The 25,966-nt window shown below is 34.1% G+C and overlaps 1 protein-coding gene across 1 annotated transcript; it reads right to left on the reverse strand.

Annotated features, from left to right (window-relative positions):
• Positions 1-222: 222 nt before the first annotated feature.
• On the reverse strand, positions 223-25,140 carry Vav (Vav guanine nucleotide exchange factor). The gene is made up of 16 exons (XM_088277537.1): positions 24,774-25,140; positions 20,507-20,682; positions 18,700-18,759; positions 14,935-15,097; positions 12,915-13,085; positions 11,742-12,083; positions 10,047-10,166; positions 8,687-8,803; positions 7,611-7,775; positions 6,709-6,911; positions 5,592-5,709; positions 5,028-5,173; positions 4,108-4,239; positions 2,509-2,658; positions 1,442-1,610; positions 223-530 (listed from the first exon to the last, which is right to left on the reverse strand). The coding sequence occupies exons 1-16, from the start codon at positions 24,990-24,992 to the stop codon at positions 453-455; spliced, it is 2,529 nt and encodes an 842-aa protein (XP_088133663.1). The 5' UTR covers positions 24,993-25,140; the 3' UTR covers positions 223-452.
• Positions 25,141-25,966: the final 826 nt, after the last annotated feature.

Consider the following 25,966-nt stretch of genomic DNA (forward strand, 5'->3'; position numbering starts at 1 on the left):
CTGACCTGTTTAACATCTATGGGGAATACATCATATATATTATAGTCAAAAGAAATAGGTACCTACAATAATAGAAGTTGGGTATAAAAATGCTAGCTCTCAAAATAAAAATTGTTGCTTTATAGGTACCCGTGAATATTTGTGGTTTCGGATAATGATAAGAGGATTGGCTCACAGCGCTCCTTTTGACTTTCTACGGCGCACCAGGGCGCCGCGGCGCACACTTTGGGAACCCCTGTGTTAATGAAAGTCTATTGAAGAAAAAGGTCATAATGATTCACCCGTTATAAATGACAGAATAAATCCCAAATCATTATGAATAAATTACATTAAAAATCTTTATACGGTGTCAGAAACAGGATCGGGTAGAATTAGACGGGTTTATTCTAACAGCTGTCAGTCGGTCGAGGGTTACATCGGCGATGGATATTTGGTAGGCGGAGGAAGTATGCTCAGTCGAGATTCCCCAAAAATTCCGGGTCTTCTCTGACACAGTCCTTTGGGAAGTATCCGGACTGACAGTCTGTGTACTGTGGAAAATAGAAAACAAACCATGAACATTCAAGTGGAGCTGAGCAAAGCTTTCTGTAAATAGTGCCGTAGACTATGATTTAATTTACATTTTGAGTGTGTCCGAATACTTGTTCACAAAATCTGGATTATCTCCAATTACAGGAGTTATTTTCATATTATTTTATTTTACTTGTTAAATTAAAAGCTTAAATAATTAAAATGAAAATGATATTATCTGGCGTTTCTCATGTGTGTGATTATAATCCAGTATTCGGACCTCACATACTAATAACAGAGTTTCTGCTCAATAAAATGCTTCTTTTCATCTCACCAATAGATGTCTCTAGTGAAGTTCTAGTGATTCAAGAACAATGTTTCAAAATTGGTTCATATATTTTTATATATATGTATATAACTTCCAAGAATTTGAGTAGTGTGGTTGTCAATAATGGGTAGAATTGGTGAATGTTACACATGTGTAAAGAGATCACTTAAACCAGCTTATGATGGTCATCAGCCCCGTAAATGCCCAGACTTCCATATTCTTCTCATCTTTGATGAGATGTCAAAAAATAATATGATTTTATTATCTAGATAGGTTCAATAGTGCGGCTGTCCAAACTCAAAACACAGTAAGGGACATTTTTTTTGTAGTACGTTTTTTTTTACATTTTTGGACTAAGTAGATTCTACTCAGTCCAAAAATGCAAAAAAAAATACTACAAAAAAATGTCCCTTACTGTGTTTTAAATTTGGACAGCCGAGTAGCGCTGGCAATGCAGTTCTGAGGTACCGAATCAAGAAGCCATTTTTTTATATCCTTGGTAGCAAATGGTTAATCTTTGTTGAGATATCAATATAAATTTTTTTTTTGTAAAATATGAAAATAAATAGCGAATGATCGTAGGCTGACGAAAAAGTATCTCACCCTGTCGAGGGGACGTCCCTTCCACCAGCCGCGGGCGTCGCCCTCCTTGCTGAGCACCAGCACCTTGGCCCCGCTGCGCAGCGGCAGCTGCCCCGCGTCCGAGGGCCGGAAGTCGTGCGTGGCCGTGGCCACCACGCGACGGAACGGCCAGCGCAGCACCACGTTCAAACTAAACACAAAGAGGAAAACATCCAGTCAATTATAATAATACCTCGATTTATCCAGACCTTGATCGGATCAACTTTTGGGCTTACTATGCCAGAAATACCTATTACTAGCATATTGATTATGCAACATAAATTATTCAAAAGTAATGTCGCTCACTCCTTTCAAAAACGTCATAAATCAAAAACCGTCAATTTTCAGTTATGAATGTTTTCGGAATGCTCAGAAAATGTACTATATCCCAGCAAAAGAGGCATATTCTTAACTTAATATTTACCCGCTACAGGGCAGAAAGTATTGTTTTTGCATTTTGAAGAAAAGGTATTGTTTAATTATTTTTTAAATATACTAAATATTTTTCAAATGGAGAAAAAACCTTCAGGTCTCTCCTAAAAAGATCTGTTGCACAGTAAAAAGTTCAGTAAATGGCTTGATATTTATTTTTAAACCATTTTTTATTTTTACTTTATTTAAAAAAAAATATTTATTCGGGAATTGTACAGTTTACAAATAAAAAAAATTATATAATAAACAATAGTTACATTAACAATAATAAACATTACATTACATTCAAAAAGTAGTTACATAAAAAAAGCCAATTAAACAATTCCACATTTATGTTATAAAACTATTAAAAAACATTCAAAGATTTTAAAATAAATAAATAAATAGGCGAAACAATTGTCAAAATATAAATTTTTATGTGTTTTTGTTAATAAAATACAACTAAGTAGACTCAAAAAAATCTGTGTTTGATTTAAAAATTAATACATAAAGTAAAACCTTAATTAAAAATTAGTAGAATAATGTTGGATCAGGAAAACCGCCTTTATTTCTAAATACGATGGTTACATTGTTGAGTAAAGAAAGGTCTCGCAAGGTAGCGTGAGTAAGTAACGAACCCGACAAAGTTCTCCCCTAAGCTGATCTTCTCGTAGTAGGACACCAGCTCCACAATGCTCCGGAAGAAGCGGGATTCGGACAGGAAGTAGTGCTGCACGTTGTCTATGGGGCGCCAGCACACGCGCATGTGCTTCACCGTGTTGTCCGTTCTGGGAACAAGTTCACACCATTATTTCATCAAAATAAAATATGTTCAGTTCCTTATCCGTATGGCGTGTGTGCAGTGAGGTGTGAAGTCTTCCTATTGTTGAACTATTGCAATTTTAAGTGCTATTACATGATCTTTTCTTGTGCACACATGCAGACAAGTGGGGAAATATAACCCTAGTAAGTTTTTTACTTTTAAGTATACTTCAATATCTCGTTCCAATATATCATTCCAAACATTTTTAATTTGTTGCCGACGGAGGTAAGAGGTCAAAACAAAATATGGACCAAAGGCAAAATAAAGAAATGGGTAAATGATCAAGAGTTAATTTCATGAAAATTGTAAAATGTTTATGTTCTTAATTTTTTTCTCTTTTTTTGTGTGTATATTAGGTTAAAATCGTTAAAAACAATAAAAATGTATTAAAAAAGAACTCCACCGACAAGACACACAAGGTGGCTCTGTGGGTCTCTGCAAAGAAAAAAAAGTTCTAAATATGTAAAAATTGTGATTTGAATAAGTGTAAAAAAAAAAAAAGAATACGCAAGGTGTTTAAAAAGAAAGTTTATATTTAGAGTATTAAAAAACCAAAGTAAGCCTGTTACGGAATTATTGTTTTTTAAAGTAGGTACATCATTTGGCAATTTATTTCTGAAAAATTATAGCGTCCAAATGTAAACCATCGCGTTTGCAGTACTCATTTAGTAGAACACCAAAATTTCTTAAACATCATAGATTAATGGTAAGCGCATTCGGATACCCAAAATCCGCGCCTGGTACCCAAGATCTCAAGACAAGCGAACTTACTTTGTATTTTTTAGCCTTAACCACTTAATGCTTAGTTTTTTTTTACAAAAATAGAACTTGAAATGTCAGGTTATTTTATTTTTTATTCAAAGAGTTAAGACATTGTTTGCAGGGAATACTTAAAGGCATCTTTTACATACTGTTGGTAGAGAGTGAGAGACGCTTATAAGCGTTCTATTTGCTTACTTTTGGTGGAGTATGAGAGACGCCAAAAAACATTGTACAGATCGGAGTTGGGTTTGCAGTTACTTGTGATTAGGTTACTTGTGATTAAGTTACTTGTGATTAAGTTACTTTTGATTAGGATACGTATGATTAGTATACTACCCTGATTAGTATACTAATTAGGGTCGGGGTTGATGAAAAAACTGCCCCACGTTTATAAGAATTAAGTGGAAAACCTTTTTTTACCCGCGAAACTTTATATCGCGTGCATAGTAAGTGGATATTCATATCGTGGTGTGTCCCAATTTTCATATAATTTGTCTTGGACTTGAGCTCTGATCTTTCCCTTTTCCCCTTTTAACGATCCTTATAAGTTTACTAATTAGGGTCGGGGTTGATGAAAAAACCGCCCACCAACAATGTGTTAAAGAACAAATAAATAAATGATAATTGATGAAGCAAATTAAAGAGGACTTACTTCAGACTGAGGGCATAATTGGTGTCGTGGGGTCCCTGTATGGGTTGGGAGCGCAATCGTAGCAGGAACGTCCCATCCACGCGTCGCTCCAGGCGAGTAGTCGCCACATCTCGCCCCATCTCTCCCACGTACCTGAACAGACAACACGCACTTACATTCTCCGCCATAGTGAGGTGATAATGAAATATTTTTGGGTAATAAGAAATATTGTTGTATGTATGGAATAATCAGTGTTTCACTTCCTAATGTATGGAAGTGAAACATGGAGTTGGCAAAAGAAGGATGAGAGTAGACTGAATGCAATTGAAATGCGATCTCTCAGAAGAATGTGCGACACAACGATGTATAATAGATGTTCGAATAGTGAAATAAGGAAGGAATGCAAAGCTGAGACAAGCATTATCGATAAAATTAAGAAAGGTGTGTTCAGATGGTTTGGACATGTAGAACGAATGAGTGAGGAAAGAACGGTAAAACAAATTTATGAGGCGAATGTAATTGGAAAAAAGAGCAGAGGAAGACCAAGAAAAACTAGTTAGTTTAGTTTTAAAGATTTGATAATTTTCCATAGATTTTAAGTTTTCCGGGAGCTTATTAAAAAAAAAATTACCTACGTACGTATAATGGTTTAACGCTGCTGTTGTTCGACATCTGTGTAATATTAAATTATTAGAAAATATAGGGTTAAGTGCAATTTGTACTTCAGTTGTTTTTTCTTTATTTTTTTTTTTTAATTTCTTCAATTGTTGGTACATTAAGTTCTTTGAATACTAGTTTTGAAGGGTAAGTTCATAAACGGGCATTAACGAGACTTTTGTTCTATATGAACCGAGGTCTCGGACGTTAGTATGGTTGTGTACTAGAAGATTTTTATATTTTTTGTATATATCTGGCCAAGTTAGTAAGTAAAGGGGGCTTACCACATGTAGTAGTGAAGCGTGTGGTCGGGTGGGGTGGACGTGGCGGGCAGCGGGGGCAGGTGCGCGGGCGGGGAGGCCCCGCAGCGCCCCGAGAGCCCTATGCAGGCCTTGTGGACACTGCTGCTGCATACTGTGCATAGGTAGCCCTGGAACAGAGTACACACATTACATAACAATCTATACGATTCACGTTTAATCTTGGCTCGTAACGCATGTCCGTGTTGGAAAATAATTTAGTGCATGTTGGTCTTCAGGTCGACCAAAAATCGCATGTGTTGAAAATTTTGTGTAGTTTTAAGTGTGTAAATGGTGCTATGGTGGTGAAGGGTGGTATTGTTTGCAAAGAATCCGCAGAATTCACAGAAACGAATCCATACTACAACTATTACAGCTCTATAAAGCGGATACATAAAGGAATACGCCCCATAAGACGCCCGATGATGTAAAATTTGATGATCGAGGTTATTTTGGTAAAATGAGGTAAGTACTGCTACTATTGGAAACGCATGTATGTACCTAAAGCTGAGTACTGCTGTTATTCTGAATAATAGTGTAGGTACTTGCCTGGAATATTCTGCCTTTGAGGAATTTGGAGCAGTGGTGACAGGTGACTGGTTTCTCGAACGTGTGCAGCACAAATTTGTGGTCGGTACTTCTGCAACCTGCCGGCTCCATATTATCCCTGTTCAAACATAAATAAATATATAAATAAAAACAAGACGATAAAATCAATGAGACAGAATAAGAAACGCCAGGATAAGGGAAATAATTAGTTTGAAGATGTCGTTAGGTGGGGAAGGCAATGAAGGAGACAATGTTATGTTAGGAGACCTAGTAATGGTATTTACAAACGAATGTTTGTTCACATTTGTTTGAAAATGCCATAACTAGACGAAACAACCGTCACAAAATTGATTTTTATGTGGTTTTTTTTTAACAATAAAATACAACTTAGCAGACTCAAAAATTCAGTATTTGATTTAACATTTAATACATAAATGCTTCTTAGATATAAAAATTCTTGCACTTGTAAAAAAAAATATGTAGTGAAATGTAAATATGTACCACTATTTCTTAAAATATACTGTAACACGTGTTTCGATGCATTCCGCATCATTTACGGTATTTGAAAATTTACCTGCTACCGTCTTAGAGAAAAATGAGGGTTAAAAAACATATGCAGTGGGAATTTAGACAAAGGGATGTCTCTCAAAAAAAAAAGCAATGGGAATTTAGACAGACAAGAGATGTCTAATTGTTGGGTAATGTATCCAAAATAAATCACGGTTTTTGTTGGATTGAATTCTACATTTATTTATGTATATTTTGATACGTGACGCGTTTCGTCTTCTTAGGACATTATCAAACACATTATCAAACATTATTTGATAATGTGTGATATGTTTGGACATTATCAAACATTCAGTGATTGATAATGTCCTAAGAAGACGAAACGCGTCATATATTAAGATATACATAAATAAATGTAGAATTCAATCCAACAAAAACCGTGTTTTATTTTGGATATATTACCCAACAATTCAATATGGAATTCTACCAACTGTCTGCAGTTACAATAAAAAAGGAATGTCTCTTTTAAAAAAAGCAGTGGGAATTTAGACAAAGGAATGTCTCTTAAATAAAAATATGCAGTGGGAATTTAGACAAAGGGATGTCTCACAATGCCTCCCGGATGGCGGCGACCCAGCGGCGGCGCGCGTCGTCCGTGCGCGCGTAGAGCGTGAGCGCGCCCCCGCGGGAGCGCCGCACCATGAGCCAGCGCGCCGCCCAGCGCCCCCCCGCCTCCCCCCGCCGCCCCGCGCTGCCCTGCTCCACGCGCCACTCGCACAGGCGCAGCACCGAGCGGAACGAGTACTGGTTCTCCTGGCAACAAAACAAGAGCGTCTCAAATCCCATGTTATCTTTATTATTTTTTTTATACAACGTATTATACAGTTCTGTGGAAAAGTTGTGATTGACAATGAGGATAGCCTGGAACAACTGGTTGCCTGGAGAGGAAGACAGGGAGAGGAAGATCCTTCACACAGTGAAACGATATTTCTATTATATATAGCTGGTATGGTAATATTACATGGTAATGTCCTCCTCCGTGGTGTAGTGGTCAGCATGTTTAGCTACCGTGCTGGAGGTCCCGGGTTCGATTCCCAGGGGGGGGGTGAAAATAAATATTAGTGATTTTACAGTGTAATATTTATTCAATATTACCCTGGGATAGTTCCTGAAGTGCAAGAGTGATCACCTTGCCTTCATGTAAGTAATGATCAAGATAACACTGTGTCAATTCGATGCAGTGCCCTATGCACTATTGGGTGTGGAAAAGGGTTATAAGTTAAACGTAAAAGTCAATATAACACTCTTTTTATTATTCACTGTTCACTTTGTGTAATACCACTTAAAAACACAGTCTACATTTGACGTGATGATAGAATGATTATTTCGAAACCAAAAGTCATGAAGTAGTGTTTTTAAGTGGTATTACATAAAGTGAACGATGAATGATAAGGAGAGTGTCATAACAGTACCTAATAGTAATGGAACACAAATGTAAGATAAATATCTTACCCGGACAGCCTTGCACATGACCATGACCTTATCGAACACGAATACGTATCGGGAGCGCAGCTTGAAGTCATCGTGCGCCTTTACTCTCAACTCCCCGTCCAGTAGTAACCTGCCATAGTCTGATAATCTCACCCCGGCTGGCAGCTCCCAGTTTTGTATGCTTTCCTGGCAACAAAATAAACTAATTGGATACTTTTTCTTTTTATAATATTTATTAGTTACTTGAGAAAATTCTCATTGCCTATTATGCACAAGGATTTATAGCATATTTAGTTTATATATCTTAAAAATGATAGTCAATGTGTATAGTAAATAATAAATTAATAAGGCTGATCCCTAAAAACAATACAAAACAATGGATACAATGGATTCAACGTCTTATATCAATCAAGATTTGTCCCAAAGTTACAATGATTAAAGAAAACACTTCGTTTTTTACCACTTGAGTTTTATTATAGACTACATGTTTCAGAAGTTAAACTTCCATCATTCAGGTCTGTATAATAACTGTATAATGAGTTATTATACAGACCTGAATGATGGAAGTTTAACTTCTGAAACATGTAGTCTATAATAAAACTCAAGTGGTAAAAAACGAAGTGTTTTCTTTAATCATTGTAACATGTCTTACCACAAAGTTAATGCCGAAACAATAAATAAAATGTCACAAAGTTCATTTATTTGTCTGATTCGTCTTGTCGTATTTTCTAAATGAGACATCACTAAATCTGATAGATCTATAATCCTATTTCCTTATAAATTTTTGTCAACTGCATACCTCCTTTTGCACATTCTGTTTCAAATTAAAATCTTTCTTTTTAAAAAATTGGACATGCCTAAACTACATAAATGAGGGGCATCTTGTAATGACTCATCACATTCACAAATAGAGTTTTATCTAATTTTAAAACTTAAGAGGTATTATTGAAACACTCCAAGACCCGTAAAAAATTGAATCAATGCATAGTTCAACTATTTCAAATATTTAACATTTTCACTCGTACAGTAATGGCTTTTTCTTCTCAGTCATCTAGTTCGATGTTAAAATATTGACAACAAAAGGGAAAACATATTACCTGTATACTACTAAGTAAGACTAGAACTTCGCTGTCCCTTTTGACTTCGTTGATGTATTGTGCTACATCTACCATCGCCTCTTTAGCTCTTTCCAGACTTCTGAAGTCCTCGTGATTCTGAAACAGTTTGACACGACATCACAAGGTGTAAAAATGTAAGTTTTGTTAGTGTTATTTATTTTATTTTATTTTTTATAAACTAATTATCTGTATTTTGGCTGTTTACGCATAGCTTTTGTTAAACAGAAATACTTAAATAGTTTAATACAATTTATATGCTTTTTGGTGCATGAGATAAAGTAACATGTTTTTTTTTAATAAATAAAATATGTATATATCGAAAAAAAAAAGAGAACAAAATAATAATAACAATAAAAATAAATAATATCACCCACAAACATTTCAATTCAAACCCTTATCCGCACCCCAATGGTGCATAGGGCACTGCATCATATAAACGCAGTGTTATCTTGATCGTTAACACATGAAGGAAAGGTGATCAGCCTTCCGCTTCAGGTACCAGTCCAGGGTAATATGGAATAAATATTAGAGTGAAAAAATCACTTATATTTATTAGATTAAAACCAATATTTTTAGCTTTTCCACTTTTTTTATTTGACCAGCGACCGGGTTTCGTCGTTACTGACATCATCAGACTGGATATAAATCACTTATATTTATTTGACCCCCCTGGGAATCGAACCCGGGACCTCCAGAACGGTAGCCGAGCGTGCTGACCATTACACTACAGAGGCGGACAAACAATAAATAATAAGTGTAAGTCCCTCTTTAAGCACAAGAGCTTAGTCTCTTTATTGGAGAGAGCTGCGGCGTAACTAATTTTAAGAAATTAAATTGATAATGAAATGAAATTATTTAAAACCACATAAATATGACATTTCAAACTACTTAGCATATTTTTCCAGTTTTCAGAACGTTGAAAACTTTATAATATGCATCATTAAGTAAAATTTGCATATTTTCGAGTTACCGTTTTTTGCCAGTACACCTACGATATTTAATAATAATACTAATAAAACCCTTATCGGCACCCCAATGGTGCATAGGGCACTGTGTCATATTAACGCAGTGCTATCTTGATCGTTTACACATGAAGGAAAGGTGATCAGCCCTCCGCTTCAGGTACCAGTCCAAATATTACAGTGAAAAAATCCCTTATATTTATTTTACCCCCTTTGGGAATCGAACCCGGGACCTCCAGAACGGTAGCCGAGCGTGCTGACCATTACACTACGGAGGCGGACACGATATTTAATATGTTTAAATAAATAAAGTAATTTTTTTAAATATATATAGTTTTAGCGCAAATTGTCTAGTAGTACAAAACAACTTGTCTCACCGGCTGTGTCTCCTGCACAAGCTTGTCCAGGAGGAGGTGGTACTTGAGTATCCTCTGCATCGGCACCGATAGAACATCCCGCAATTGTATTCTGCCGTCGCTGTGCTCCTTCTGACATTTCTGCAAGCGGAAAGGATTGATTTAACATCCGCAGCTCTAAATTCCTAAAGGTGGAAACTGAAAGAAGCATTTCTTCGTAATAATATAATTTATCAACCTCAGTGGTTGGAGCGCTACGTGCAGCGCAGTCAAGGGATAACTGGAGAAGAGTCATTGCTTCTGCAAGGGTCACAACCCTCAGCAATGAGGATTAAGACGGAGAAGAATATAATTTGGTCTATGTAGATTAAGCGGGGTCGTCCTCTGTAGTTTGAGCCTTCGCACACGCCTTCCGCAATCGTTAGAAGCAGGAATTCTTTGGTTTTCCTCTAGATGTCTTTAGAGGAAGATCCATGGCGTTTCCCTGATTCACAATATGTTCAGGTTCTTTGCGTGCTATGCGCCCTTATCATCTCAATTTACTTTACTCTACACTACTGATGTCTGTTACACCCAGACTTCCGCGAATGCGTGAACTCTTTATTATGTCTCTAAAGGAGAAGACTGACCGGAGCATTTCGTCGTAACATAACGTGTAACATCGCTCGCGGCGAGCATCACCGTGCATCCGAAACTATGGATGGAGCGCTCGGCTTAGTGTACTGACTGCCTGAATGCTCGCATCGAAATGTTCCGGTCAGTCTCCACCTTTACAATACCATCGGAGCTAATCTGAAACACGCCCAAACATACAAGAACGGTGAAGAGCGGCGAGAGTGATATAAAGTAATACCCAAGACCATGGGTATCGTTTTGCAATTGGTTAAAATCTAACCTGCGATATACAGTTAACACCCCTATAATATTGAGATAGGTACCACATAATCGGAGGGAACATTGCAGAGGGTTAAAGTTTTTAAGTTGTATTTTTATTTTAAATGACTTATTTCAGTTATTTCTGCTAATTAAAATGTAAAAATAAAATTTAAAACATTAACCCCTTATAATGCGATAATGCGGTACCTATCTCAACGTTAAAGGGGGGTTTACTGTATAGGTAAAAAAAATAAAATGTAAGACAATTGAAATTTTTTGAAAAATAGTCAATATGTATTATGAATAATAATTTATCATTGTGTATTACCTTGACTAACTCCCTCCCCCTAACTTACCACTCTCTTTATTTATAGAACAGTTTTTTTTAATTTCATATTTTAGTTATTATTCAGACCTGATGATGGAAGTTTAGCTTCTGAAACTAGTAGTCATTAATAAACTCAAGTGGTATATAAAAAGTGTTTTCTTAATCATTTTATTGTGTATCAACACTGCGGGAAAGGTAATTTTACCTTTTCACTCGACTCATCGTAAATTGCGTGTAAGTTATTTTTAGTAAGTTAAGTGATTTTTCGGCATCTTTGATCTCATATCGATGTATACAGTATGGTTAAATGTTTTCACTTCTTTTCAGAGATGTTTATCTCTATTATGAGTGAGAATTTGCCCGCAGATAGTGTGTTAATGAAAAATTTAAGTATCCTTAGTGAATAAACGTGGCATTTTATTCTAAATTGTTTTATTTTAAATAATCAACATGTCACTCCATAAAGTTAATGACAAATCAATAAATTAGATACACAAATCAGTGCAACTCACGGCCAGGCATTTGGCGAAGGCGTCGAACTTCATGAGCCCCTTGAGGGTTTCCTGCGCGGCCGTCAGGTTGCTGCAGTAGTCCCCGTAGAGCAGGAAGCGCTCCCGCCAGGCGAGGAAGGCCTCCCCGAGGCGCAGCGGGCTGCCGGACAGGGAGAGCGCGCTGCCCGAGGAGGGGGGCGCGCTGCCCGAGGAGGGGGGATCGCTGCCAGACGGGGGGGCCTCGCTGCCGGAGGGCGGGGGCTCGCTGCCGGACGAGGGGTCGCTGCCGGCCGGCGCCGGCGGGTAGAGAGACGTGGCCGCGCGCAGCTGTGACAGGAAGCCCGTGTGGATCTCCACCAGCTCCTGGAACAGTGATATAACAATTTAACCGGGATACCGAGTGTGACTACCGGATCTCCCTTCCCCCGGTTGTGCTGGGATTCAATTCAATTTATTCAACAATTAATATATACATTACAAACTAACATTTAAGGTGTATACATTAAAAAAACAAATTAAAAAGTAAGCAAGAAGACTCTTGTTAAATGTGTAGAAGAATCCCGCTTTGGAAAACACCTCCGGACACATGGAACAGATCAATATCCAATGTGATATTGTTCAACATAGCGGTAGCTTTTCCTACAGGCACAACCATCGGCAGGTTGGTCCTGTGTATAGGAATGTGAAACAATCTATGCCGACGCTGTCTTAGGTAACTATCGGGAACATTATCGATCATACCGCGCAACAGTACATTTCTTTACAGTATACAAAACATTTATTTTTAAATTCTTTCAGACTCTTTTCATTCTTCATACATTCAAGCATCTCATCATACATTTTTAAACCCTTATACAATTATGCGACTCTGTTTTTTTCATAAATGGCTGTCTTCTTTTATCCTTTTTTCTAGTTAAATGTTCATGACAATTTTTGTTAAACACTATTTTATCCTTAAAATATTTTGGTAATTTATTGTTAAAATTTATGTTTAAATATCAGCATATTCAATTTTAATCTCTTTTTTTATAGAAAACCCGTTTAGTTCTTCTCTCATTTTTTCTACATTATTATATTTATTTTTCTTAAGAACAATTCTCATCGCTTTATTTTGTATAAATATAAATTATTTTGTACTCAATTTAAATAATAAATGCAATTCCCATCTAAAATAAAACAACAAAAAAAACAAACCTTGACCCCATAAAAGATCAGCTGATAGTCTTGCAGTTTCATGACAGTGCCCATCTGGGTGAGGAAGTACTTGTCTATCTTGCTGAGGACATCCACGTAGTTGGCCTCCGTGTCCACCAGCTCCCTGATCACATAGTCTCTCTTCTCCAGGCTGTGGGAGGACGTGGCCAACTGACGCACAAAAACAATGGGTTACAACTAATTCAAAGAAACGGGAAAAATGTGAGAATCAACTAATTACCTCAAGATTATAAAGGTTTGACATTTTACAATTTATGTTTGAAGCAATAACTTTGTGATTTTCCATTTTATAATTAAAATATAACTTTGTATTAAATTCACGATAAATATTTTATTATAACTTAATTACAATGTCTACCGGTTTCGAAGCTAACCGCTTCTTTTTCAAGACTGATTATCAGTCTCATGATGGGCAATTTCTGTTAATCCCGTATTTATTGTTCAGGTTGATTCAGGTATAATTCCAGGTATATATTTGGATAGTCAAATTCTAATTTCCAGTAGGAAATTTCTATTTCAGCCGTTGAAGATATTTTATTCTCTTTATTTTGGCTTGTATCAGAAAAAAAATCATTTAACCTGTATCTCAAAAACTAGAGCTGATAGAAAAAATCTGGTGGCATATTTGAAATCAACACATTAAAAATCAGTTGTTAAATTTCCGGCCAGTGTTATCAAAAAAACAATGTTAAAACAATAACACAATGAAAACCACTTTTGAGAAATTCACAAAAAATAGTATCACAACTGTACACTTTTGCTGTGCGAAAAAATGATGGTCATGGAACGGTTCGAATGCAACGAAATGACCAAAAATTATGCGCTAATGCAACACACTAATAATATCCACGGAGCTCAGGTTTCCTTTATGAAATACAACCGTTAATAAAGTGGATGGCACATATGGACGGAATGTTTTAATACTACAATAAAAAAAAATACAAATCACTTACTAAATATAATAGAAAAAAAATATTTAGGTGTAAATTCTGTACCACAAAAATACAAGAATATTAAAAATAATTTAATATCATCTTCATGCAATAATCTAATAAATTTCACAAAAATATATAAAAAGACAAATGAATCTACCACCAAAAAATCTAAGACAGGTGCAATACAAGAATTTGTTAGTTAAGCAAGTGTAACAGTTGTAAGTGTAATTAAAAAGGCGTAAAAAAATGTTCAAATAGAGGTGAAAGAATGATAAATTTGTATGTAGGTTAGTTTGCACAGAAGTAGCAACCAGGAATTTTTCATTAGTTACAAGGTAGTTGGCGTTAAATGGAGAATAATTGAGTTGAAAACGAGACGAGAGGTAAGGTAAGGTTAGGTGACAAAAGGTAAGAGATAGGTAAGTTAGGTTAGGTTACAACACACAATACGGATTAAAAACAGCAGTAGAAAGTAGTCACGAGTTTATACAACACAAGGGTTAGAAGCAGTTTGGAGTTTTGAGTTGGTCAGCATTGAAAACTGTTAGATTGAGAGTAACTGAAACATTATGTAAGTTAGGTAAGGTTAGGTTAGGTGACAAACACACGATAAGGATTAAAAGCAGCAGTAGAAGTTAGTAGTCATGAATTTATACAATATAACACGAGGTTTAGAAGCAGTTTAGATTAGTTTGGAGCTAGTCTGCATCGGAATAACTTGAATATGTAAGTTAGGTTAGGTAAGGTTAGGTTAAACAAGATACGATATCCTAAGTAAAATATTGCTAAAAGTTTTGTGTCGGACAGCATCGAAATGAAAATAATTATTCGGTTATATTATTTCACGGACAGTAACTGAAACACTGAAAGAGATATGTAAGTTAGGTTAGGTTAGGTGACAAAAGGCAAGAGATAGGTAAGTTAGGTTAGGTTACAACACACGATAAGGATTAAAAGCAGCAGTAGAAGTTAGTAGTCACGAGTTTATACAATACAACACGAGGGTTAGTCGGAAGCAGTGGCGAATCAGTTTAGAGTCGGAATGGATTCCGCGGGGCACCTACGGCGTGGGTGGAGGCGAGCGGCGAGGCGGGCCTGGTGCCGCGCACGGCGCACAGGTCGTGGTAGAGCTCCTCGTCGCGCAGGCGGTCGCAGTAGCTGGCGTACTCCGTCACGTCCTCCTCCACGCCCGGCGCCTTGGCGGGCCGCGGCGGCGGGGCTGCGGCGCTGCCAACACCATTCACCACTTCATATAACCGTCACTTGTTTGTTTGCAATCGAAGAAGTTCTCCGCGTTTGACCTTAGAAACCTAGATGTCAGACAGCTGTCTTCCTTTCCCCCTAAGAAATGGATGCGTTGCTACGCCTTGGTTTGATTCACCGATGGTCTTCACTGTACGTATAATGTATGATATCACTTTTCTAATGTGTAAAGGCAACTAGCCGTAACTCAAGTCGCGGCTGTTTGGCTTAACACGGCTCAAAACATTTTAATAACTGGTCTCAATCATATACAATCACAGATTTTGCTCTATCTCTTTCCTTTACCGATTCATTATCCAAATAGCCGCAAAAATTTATTAATTTGATACATGTCTTGGCAAAAAGCATCATTTAAAGATAACTACAATCTCAATTATCTCAAAACTACTGTTTTTAACTTGCGGCTATTTGCCTTTGCACATTGTTATGTGTGTGTGTGTGTGTGTGTGTGTGTGTGTGTGTGTGTGTGTGTGTGTGTGTATTTGTGTCTGCATGAGCATGTATATACAAAGTGGTGCAATAGGTATTGACGGTTTTTGAAGTGTTACTATGGATATTCTTATGAAATGACCAAGGTAAAAAACAGATGTTTTTACTACACATATAATGCAATTTCACAACAATTTTTTTTTTTGTAAATAAAGGCTTATGGTTTCTGTTATGTTTCCTGGATGACTTGTATCCCAGCATGGTAGTATTAATTGGAAGGCAAGGTCATTAACTAGCTCTGATTATTTCTCATGGAGAGACGGCTAGGGTTTTCGTAAATAGGCCTCAAACGCTATGAGCTTTAAAAGCCAACATTACTTAAGAAATTAGAGGAATTCTCTGTAACACATACCGAAAATTTTCATCAAGATAAACGTGGTTGTTATTTAAAAATTACATTATTTTGATAAAAAAAAAAATATTTTTATCGAAATATTGTATTATATGTACAATAAAAAAATACAAAATTTGATCTTGTTTCATTTGTATATCAATAATAACACTTTTAAAAACCGTCAATACCCATTGCACCACCTTTATTTAACCCTCGAATGAGACATATTATTGAATATTTCAGTGAAAAAATGTCAGTATTGATGTCGAATGTTGAACAGTACGTAAATATTTGTATAAATGAGATTAATTTTTGTGTGAAATATGTATTTGTAAAATGTGTCATCTTTCACCAATCAAAATAATAAAATAACATGCGCAAATTAATCAGAATTCAACAGTTTACCGAGAAAGTTCTGTCAAATTTGGTTTGATCAAGTACTTGAAATAATATTTTATTTATTGTTTCGGCATTAACTTTGTGGTAAGACATGTTACAATGATTAAAGAAAACACTTGTTTTATACCACTTGAGTTTTATTAAAGACTACATGTTTCAGAAGTTAAACTACCATCATTCAGGTCTGTATAATAACAGGTCTGTAGTTATTATACAGACCTGAATGATGGAAGTTTAACTTCTGAAATATGTAGTCTATAATAAAACTCAAGTGGTAAAAAAGAAGTGTTTTCTTTAATCATTATATATATATATATATATATATATATATATATATATATATATATATATATATATATATATATATATATATATATATATATATATATATATATATATATATATATATATATATATATATATATATATATATATATATATCCACAAGATACGAGATATAGGTACGCCACCAAACACTACCGGCTTATAATAAAATAATACGAAAGACATTATAAAATAAAACCAAATCGTATTTTTCAACACTTTTCTCCAACTGGTTTCGACAACCACCTTGTCATCTCAAGGGATGTATATGTACATATCTATCCCCGAAGATGACAAGTTGCTGGCCAAAATCAGTTGGAGAAAAAATTATAAAAAATAATTTGCTTAAAAACAGAGATTTAGTTTCATTTCATTAAGTTTATAAAATGTGCCACAAAGTATCTGCAAAAACTATACAAGAAATAATGCGACAGAACTCTCTCTAGAATAACCTAATATAAAACGTACACGTGATAAGATAAAATAAATATTGCATAAATACACTAAACACAAACAGAAAACTACACACTTAATACTGTGCTAACAGCTAAAGACTAGAATCTAAGTCTACAGCACGGACGAAAAAAAAAGAGCACAATTTGGCACAAATGCCGAAACAAAAGGTAGAAGTTCTAATTTGAAATTTGGCCAAAGAAGGAACCTCGGGGAAGATGGCGGGTACGTGGACGTAGCAGAGGTCCTCGTAAATGGCCTCCACTCTTTCCTCCGACGGGGCGATGTTGGGTATTTTGAATTGCACCCACGGGGAGTCGGAGCAGCTCCCCATCTCCGAGCTACTCCCGGTCTCCTCCTCGTTTGGCAAGTTGGGAATGAGCGCCATCGTATCGTCCTCGGATACGTAAGTCCTGATATCGGTCCGGTCAAACCATCATTTAAAACACATCATTCCGACATACGAGATAGTAAATTCACACATTTATAGGAGGAAAACACACAATGGTATTACCCGCTGAAATACCCACGATTATACACCTAGATCTAATAATATTTAATAATAGATATTTATATTAAATTATTATTATCAAAGCTGCATGTGTTTAAATGCTTACAGCATTAATGTCAACCAATATAATTTTTAAAAAGTGTCACATTTTTTTGTGGTGTACCATTTTTGAGGAGCAATGTATCCAATTTTATATTATTTTTTCAATCATGTGTGTGATTATAATCCAGGATTTGGACCTCACATACTAATATAAGAGTTTCTGCTTAGTAAAAAAGCTTCTTTACATCTCACCAATAGATGTCTCTAGTGAAGTTCTAGTGATTCAAGAACAAAGTTTCTAAATTGGTTCATATATATAGAACTTCCAAGAATTTGAGTAGTGTGGTTGTCAATAATGGGTAGAATTGGTGAATGTTACACGTGTGTAAAGTGATCACTTAAACCAGCCGATGACGGTCGTCAGCCCCGTAAATGCCCAGACATCCATATTCTTCTTCATCTTTGATGAGATGTCAAAAAATAATATGAAAATAACTCCTGTAATTGGAGATAATCCAGATTTTGTGAACAAGTATTTGGACACACTCAAAATGTTGTATCCAATTTTATAATAATTAATTATTATTTTATGATTATTTTATACAAGAGCAATACACAAATATTGTATGTATTGTATATACACAAATATGTAAATATAATAATGTTTTTGCCAACTTTAGCAGCCCGTTATCGAAAATAGGAATCAAGTTGCTGTAGGTGGGGCCTTATGACTCAAGATGTATTACATTACAATTTTTATGTATTAATTTTAAATCACACAGATTTTTTGAGTCTACTAAGTTAATTAATTTTTAATTGCTAAGTCCATGCAAATCATAGAATCTCAAATCATCAAAGAATCTGTAAATATAATTTTATTCGTGATTTTACAGCTGCTCCGTGATTTATCGGGATCAAATCAAACAGAAAGTGGATTATCCAGGATGTTTTGTATTTTAAAAATCACTGAAAAAGTAAAATCTGATACATGTAACAGTAAAATTTTACACTCACATTGATTGTAGATCTTTGTATATATCCTCCTGTGACTGTGTCCTTTGTGCAGAAAAACTCCTGAAAATCACAAAAAAAAAAACATTTTAAAACTAAAAACAACAAAAAACGGAGTAAATTTTACAAAAATTTGTTCACCTCGATAGTTTAGGTGTTAGAGCGTTTGGCTACCATGCTGGAGATCCCAGATTCGATTCCCAGGTGGTTTAAATAAATATAAGTGATTTTTCACTTTAATATATCGTAGTCATACAGGAGAAAGTGACCAAGTGCATTGTTTTACAAAAACGTGATCATTGACTATTTGATATCTTACTAGCTTAATATTGCTCTGAAAAAATCCCAAAGGATTTTAAACTTGGAAGTATAATATATTGACTTGTTAAAAATGACTAACTGCATTGATGTTTATTTTCTTGCCAAACAAAAGTGACTTAAATGGCCCTCCTGAACATTTTACGCTTTGGTAGTTGGTCACTTTCTCCTGTACGACTACGATTTATTTAATATTACCCTGGACTGGTACTGGAAGTGCAGGGCAGATCACTTTGCCTTATTGTAAGCGATTTGACAATTATGTACATATAGTTAAGAGCTTAACAAAGAGATTGGTACATATTATTCATATAAAAACATAAAATATGTAAAACAAAATCTTTTCTGACTTTGAAATGAGGCAGAAGGTTAAAATACCCTTCCCGTCCTTAAGCATTCACACTGTGGTAAGACATGATAAAAATTTTAATAGTTGAGTATTATATTTAAACGAGTAGTTTCGAAAGCTACAGATGCTTCCATCTACGGGTTTATATTCAAACCGGTGGATGGAAGCATATGTAGCTTCGGAAACTAGTTGTTAAAATATAATACTCAAGTGGTAAAAACAAGTGTTTTATTTTAAATTTATGATTCTGTTTTACAATTACATAAGTAAATTTTTTGTTCCAAAATAATTTTTAAAATTTTTATCTGATTTATGAAAATCTAATAAATTGGACATTTTTTATTCTAAAAAGATTTTTGTCTGATTGGTGTGAAAATCTAATAAATTGGACATTTTTTATTCTAAAAAGATTTTTGTCTGATTGGTGTGAAAATCTAATAAATTGGACATTTTTTGATCTACAAAGATTTTTTTCTGATTGGTGTGAAAATCTAGTAAATTGGACATTTATTGTTCTAAGAAGATTTTGTCTGATTGGTGTGAAAATCTAATAAATTGGACATTTATTGTTCTAAAAAGATTTTATCTGATTGGTGTGAAAATCTAATAAATTGCACATTTTTTGTTATAAAAAGATTTTTGTCTGATTGGTAAGAAAATCTAATGGTAGGGACTGACCGGAGTTATTTCATTAAAATATATTTTATTAAAAGTCGGTCACTCCTTTCAAGAACGTCATAAATCAAAAATCGTCGATTTTGAGTTGTGCATGTTTTCGGAATGACCAGAAAATGTACTATATCCCAGCAAAAGAGGCATATTTTTAACTTAATATTTACCCGCTACAGGGCAGAAAGTTTTGTTTTTGCATTTTGAAGAAAAGGTATTGTTTAATTATTTTTTTAAATATACTAAATATTTTTAAAATGGAGAAAAAACCTTCAGGTTTTAGCTAAAAAGATCTGTTGCACAGTGAAAAGTTCAATAAGTGGCTTGATATTTATTTTTGATACATTGTATTATATTTTTAAACTTTAAAAACGTGTTCCTGAAAAATCAAGTTTTTTGATTTATGACGATTTTATTTATTTTTTATTTTTTATTTTTGACGTTCTTGAAAGGAGTGAGCGAAGTGCAACTCACTGTATCCCCTTGGAGCATGCCCGGGGGGACTGGCTGAGCCTCGCGAGCGTGCAGAGCACGCGGTGGAAGTTGCTCAGGTCAAACAGCATCGACGGGTCGAAGAGGTCTGCCTCCCGCATCTGCAGTTTCTCGTGGCAAGCCCTCAGGAACACCCGGATGTTCCGCAGGCACAGGAACTGCACAGACACGACAAACGGGTCAACCAAAGTTACAGCAATCAGTTCAGCTTTTTTTAATACAGGACACTCCCGATTTTCCAGGATGGATGGTGAAAAAAACACCGCCTAATCCATTTCCCAGTCAATCCGAAAGCTTGAAAAAAATGTAAACAAAGAGAAATTAAAAAATACTCGATATGCACTTTTGTATATCTACTTATGTATACTTACAAGCTTAGTAAGATATATTCATAAATTAATGAAATTGAAATAAATTGGAGATTATTCAAAATAAAGCTATGAGAATAGCACTTAAGAAAAATAGATATAAGAATTTAGAAAAATTGAGAGAAGAACTCAACTGGTTACTAATAAAAAAGAGACTAATATATAATATGCTTATCTTTTTATACAATTTTTTTTAATTAATTTTAAACAAAAATTTGATAAATTTTAAACAAAAATTTTCGTAAACATAGTACTTATTAGAAAAAATGATAATATAAGACTGCCATTTTTGATAAAAACAGAGTCGCAAAATTGTATAATGTTTCAAAATTGTATTATGTTCAAAGGGTTTGAAAATATATGATGAGATGCCTGAATGTATGAAGAATGAAAAGAGTCAGAAAGAATTTAAAAATAAATGCTTTGTTTACTGTAAGGAGATGTAAATATATATATGATGTAAATTAGGTGTAAAAAATAGTTTGTATTAAATGTATTACAAGCTAAGTAAAGAAATAAATAAAAGATTAACAATGTGACACAACTAGAGACAACTTTAAACTATTATTTTAAAAGCATAATACATAGTATTATTTGGATTAGAGGTGGGAAGATTCGATCATTTAGAAGATTTAGAGAATCCATACTTTCATACCTAAACAATGATCTTTCGATGGATAAATGGGACTAATAAGGCCGGAGAATTATCACAAATATTATGAAGACGAAGAAAAAAATGTTATTAAGGTATTTTACAAGAATTTTAAGCAATAAACATGACATAAGTGAGATACTCTTATTCTATCACTGGGGACAACAAAATGTGTTCGACAATCAACACATTTTTATAGGACATAATAAGTAGGTACCTACTATTGTGAATTTTTATTTTTATTTTTAAATCTACGATACTTAATCTTAGTCTCGGATAATCCACTTCCTGGTTAAATCAACTCCAGAAAATTGGGAGTGCACTGTATGTATTAGTTGCTTTAGAAAATCCTCCTTGCCTTTATGCACAGGGATTTATAGCATATTTACTTTATATATGTATATTGTTATAACATGCAATAAAAATAAATAAATAAATACTGTAATTTCGCGTAAGTGTAAGAACATAAATAAAATATTTTTTAAGCACTAACTTTGAGATTGTACATTATATAATGTAAAATATAACTTTCTTTAAAATCACTATTATTATAACCCAATTGTAAAAGTCTAAATCACCCTAGCCCATTGAACGTATGTAATATGTGTGCAAAATACTCGCTAGACAACACTAAGCCGTATTGGTTAAAAAATATTCCAAAGCTTATTGAGTATGTATAGTCAAAAAACAAAAATTATTCAAAACCATACGTGCATATATGGTCAAAAAAACATGAAATCATTATTTATTTTATTTTATTTTGAAATTTAACAGAACAGTTACATAAATTCATTAATATTTATGAGGAACACAAAACAGGTATTTGTACCATTCCAGTTACAAAATTTCACATTTGTAATTTAAAGAAAATACCTGGAAGAGGGACTCTAATGCATATTGGGTACGCTTTAAGGTATTTTTACATGTTACATAGATCAAAGAGATACCGTTTATTGACTGTCTTTCAGTTTTACTCATGCTTTTGCAATTATTATTTGTTTTGCCTTTGTATAAAGTAACTGCTCATTTTTGGTACATATATTGAGAAAAATGAAGGATTGATTATTTGCTTTTGAAACAGGTTGACATTAAAATAAAACTATAATAACATACATAATTTTATAGCAAAGTTATATCTGTAATAAAGCTTTTTAAGTGTTATTTAAAAAAATTACATGCAGTAAGTTAAATCAATATAATGGACTCTATCTGTACGTATGTATTTATAGATTAAGCATTTAATTTGTAGAACTATATTTTAATTTATATTTTAAATGTTCAAATCATACACTGATTTTTAGTCTCCTAAATAGTATTTTATTTTGTTGTTTTTATTGTTTTGCCTTGTTATGGCAGTTTTAAACTAATGTGAAAATTAAATGGACAGAGGGTCTTTATATACCTATACAATTCTAGGGTATTTATGGGTTTTCATAGTTATAATATTTAATGTTTTTTTTTAAATAAATAATATACAATTTAGTAGACTCTAAAAATCAGTGTATGTAGTTTATATTATAATTGGATTTACTTGGGCTATTGTTTGTTATTAAGCATGTAATTATTAATGGTCAGTTGAATATATATACAGTGATAAATCCCATAACGTATGTAATTCGTTCCAGGAGCTTTTGCTATGTGAAACGCGTTTTTCTATAGCAATATGTGTTAAAAAATATTTGTTCTGTATCGTAAAACATGGTACTGTAACATAAAAAAGATATTCAGGTTTTTATTTTATGTTTTGTCGATATTGTATTTTTGCAACATTGTAGTAATGGGATTCGTACAATAAAAATGTAGTCCACCACACAACACCAAAAAACACACTACAATTCACTCACTTCTTTTAACAACATCATTTATAAAAAAATGTCAATTTTTAGTTATGCATTTTTTCGGAATGCCCAGAAAATGTACTATATCCCAGCAAAAGCAGCATATTTTTAACTAAATATTTACCCGCTACAGGGCAGAAAGTGTTGTTTTTGCATTTTGAAGAAAAGCTATTTTTTAATTATTTTTTTAAATATACTAAATATTTTTGAAATGGAGAAAAACCATTCAGGTTTTACCTAAAAAGATATGTCATAAAGTAAAAATTCAATAAGTGGCTTGATATTTATGTTTAATACATTTCTTTATATTCTTAAACCTTAAAAACGGTCTCCTGAAAAATCAAGTTTTTTGACAGATGATGTTGTTGAAAGGAGTGAGCGAATTGTGTAATGCGATGTTTTCTGAGCTGAACACATCACTCCAACAAGGATTCAACGAGAGCCCTATATTTTATTGATTTTTTTAGTCTGGCTTTGCAATCTTATAATAAATAAGGTAAAAAAAAATATTTTTGCGGTAAAATAAAGGTGTGTCTTGCAGTCTGTAGTGTTTTATAGTCTGTAAAAATATGGTATACAAAAAATACAAATCGATAAATTACCCAACAAATTTAAAACTATATAACATCATTATAAAATATCAAAGAATTTAAAAAAAGGTGGCGGATGAAATCATTTTCTTTAATTTATATCCAATTTTTTTGGGAAACATCAAGAAAATCTGTAATCTATATAAAATAAATAGCAAAGGTACATTGAGATGTCACGTTCTCGGCTTTTGGGTCTTCATTTAAACATGTCACTCTGGAGCAATGTCATTCACTAACCTTTTATACAATATTATCCATTAAAATGGTCACTTTATGTTTTGCTGAAGAAATATATTGAATTTGAGAATATATCAAATAGTTGATGGACTAAATGAATGCAAGCTACTGTTTAAATTGCTAAAACAATATGGGTTACTGACTATAATAGCGTGGAGCAGATGTTTTGTGACTTTTAGATAAACAAAGTGAATGACAGCTATTGTATTTAATGCCAAATATTTATACAGATTTTTAACATGGTTTTAAGCCTTTACAATACTAAAATATCTAACTTTAATCAAACTTCCTCACCGCGTACAAGTCCTTTTCCTATCCGAAGCAACAAACATTGTAAAATGTTAAAATCATGAAAGAAAAACAATCATTTTACGTAAGTGGATATGTTATTTTACAGCAAAATTGACAGTTCTAAATGCGACAATTACTTTTTAAACTGTAAGCTAAACAGAAGGTTGGGAGTGTTTCCTTAAACATGATCAATCTCCGAGAAAATAACGCAGGTAAAGGAATGACCGATATTTCGTGTCTGACATTGAATTAGTGGTAAGAATGTCGACAAACCCGTGCCATCTGCGGCCGCAGGTTCACATCCTTCGTTTCCACGCTCCCGGGATATATTACATTCAGGAGATTGCAGAGTAATACTCCATCTCTGAGGGTATTAGCCAGATCCTGGATGGTGCTCTTGTCCCAGTTCGCCTTGTGGTCCGTCCGAAGCAGACCGCATCTCGTTAACCACAAAGCGCACTCTCTCCATAATTCTTCGCCTCCTGACGCCATTTTCACGGGTTCACAGTCTCACATAACATTGATAATCACTTTTTTAATCGGTTTTTACTCAAAACCCATTAATAAATGAGGGTTAATTGATCATTGACACACAAATTCATACAACAAACACCTACCAAACACTAATTTTTGACAACTTAATCGGGTTCGTTCGTGTATCAATTAATTTATCTTATGTCAAAAATACGTTTCCCCTATTGGTGAGTTCCGTTTGTGCTTTATTCCTATTGGCTACAGCATTATAAGGATGATGTAAACCTTTGTTAAAGGAACGAAGCAAATAGACAAATATTCCTTATCTCTCGCCATTTGCGATAAAGAACGCCACTAACTAAAATTACCGCCATTTTACAAATTAATAAAAATATTATACTTTTACATTATACAGTAGAGGAAGTAAAAAGTATCTAGGCACCATAATCATAATGAATTCCAGATGTACTAGTAAATTAAAGGCTAGTACTTGTATGGCTAAAAAGGCATTTAATAAAAATGTATCACTTTTCACAGATTAAAGTTTAGGAGAAATTTTTAAAACACAGCATTCTATGGCAGCGACACCTGGACAAGAAGTAAGAGAGATAGAGAAATATTAGATATTTGAAGGGATTTAGTTGTGGTGTTAGAGAAGGATAAGAAAAATTATCCGAATTAAAAGAATCACAAACTAAGTCGTTTTAAAAATCATGAATGAAAAAATAACCTTATTAGAAACAATAGAAAACAAAACAAGGAAGATGATATAAGATATTCTGTGATGTGACAACCTTATCATTACAATAAAAATGGTGAATATAAAAGGCAAAAGAAAAAGAGGAAAACTACGAAGGATTTAAATCAGTTAAATGAGTAGGAAGACGTGGAGAAATTCTCGTGTGAGAAATTGGGTGGGATGGTCACAGCCGACCATCCCACCCAATCCTCACACAACATTTAAATATTCTATGTAATAAAAATCATTTTGC

Source organism: Brachycentrus maculatus, unplaced genomic scaffold (assembly GCF_059751285.1).
Source record: "Brachycentrus maculatus isolate JH-2025_06_01 unplaced genomic scaffold, ASM5975128v1 h1tg000046l, whole genome shotgun sequence".
NCBI classification, from domain to species: Eukaryota; Metazoa; Arthropoda; class Insecta; order Trichoptera; family Brachycentridae; genus Brachycentrus; species Brachycentrus maculatus.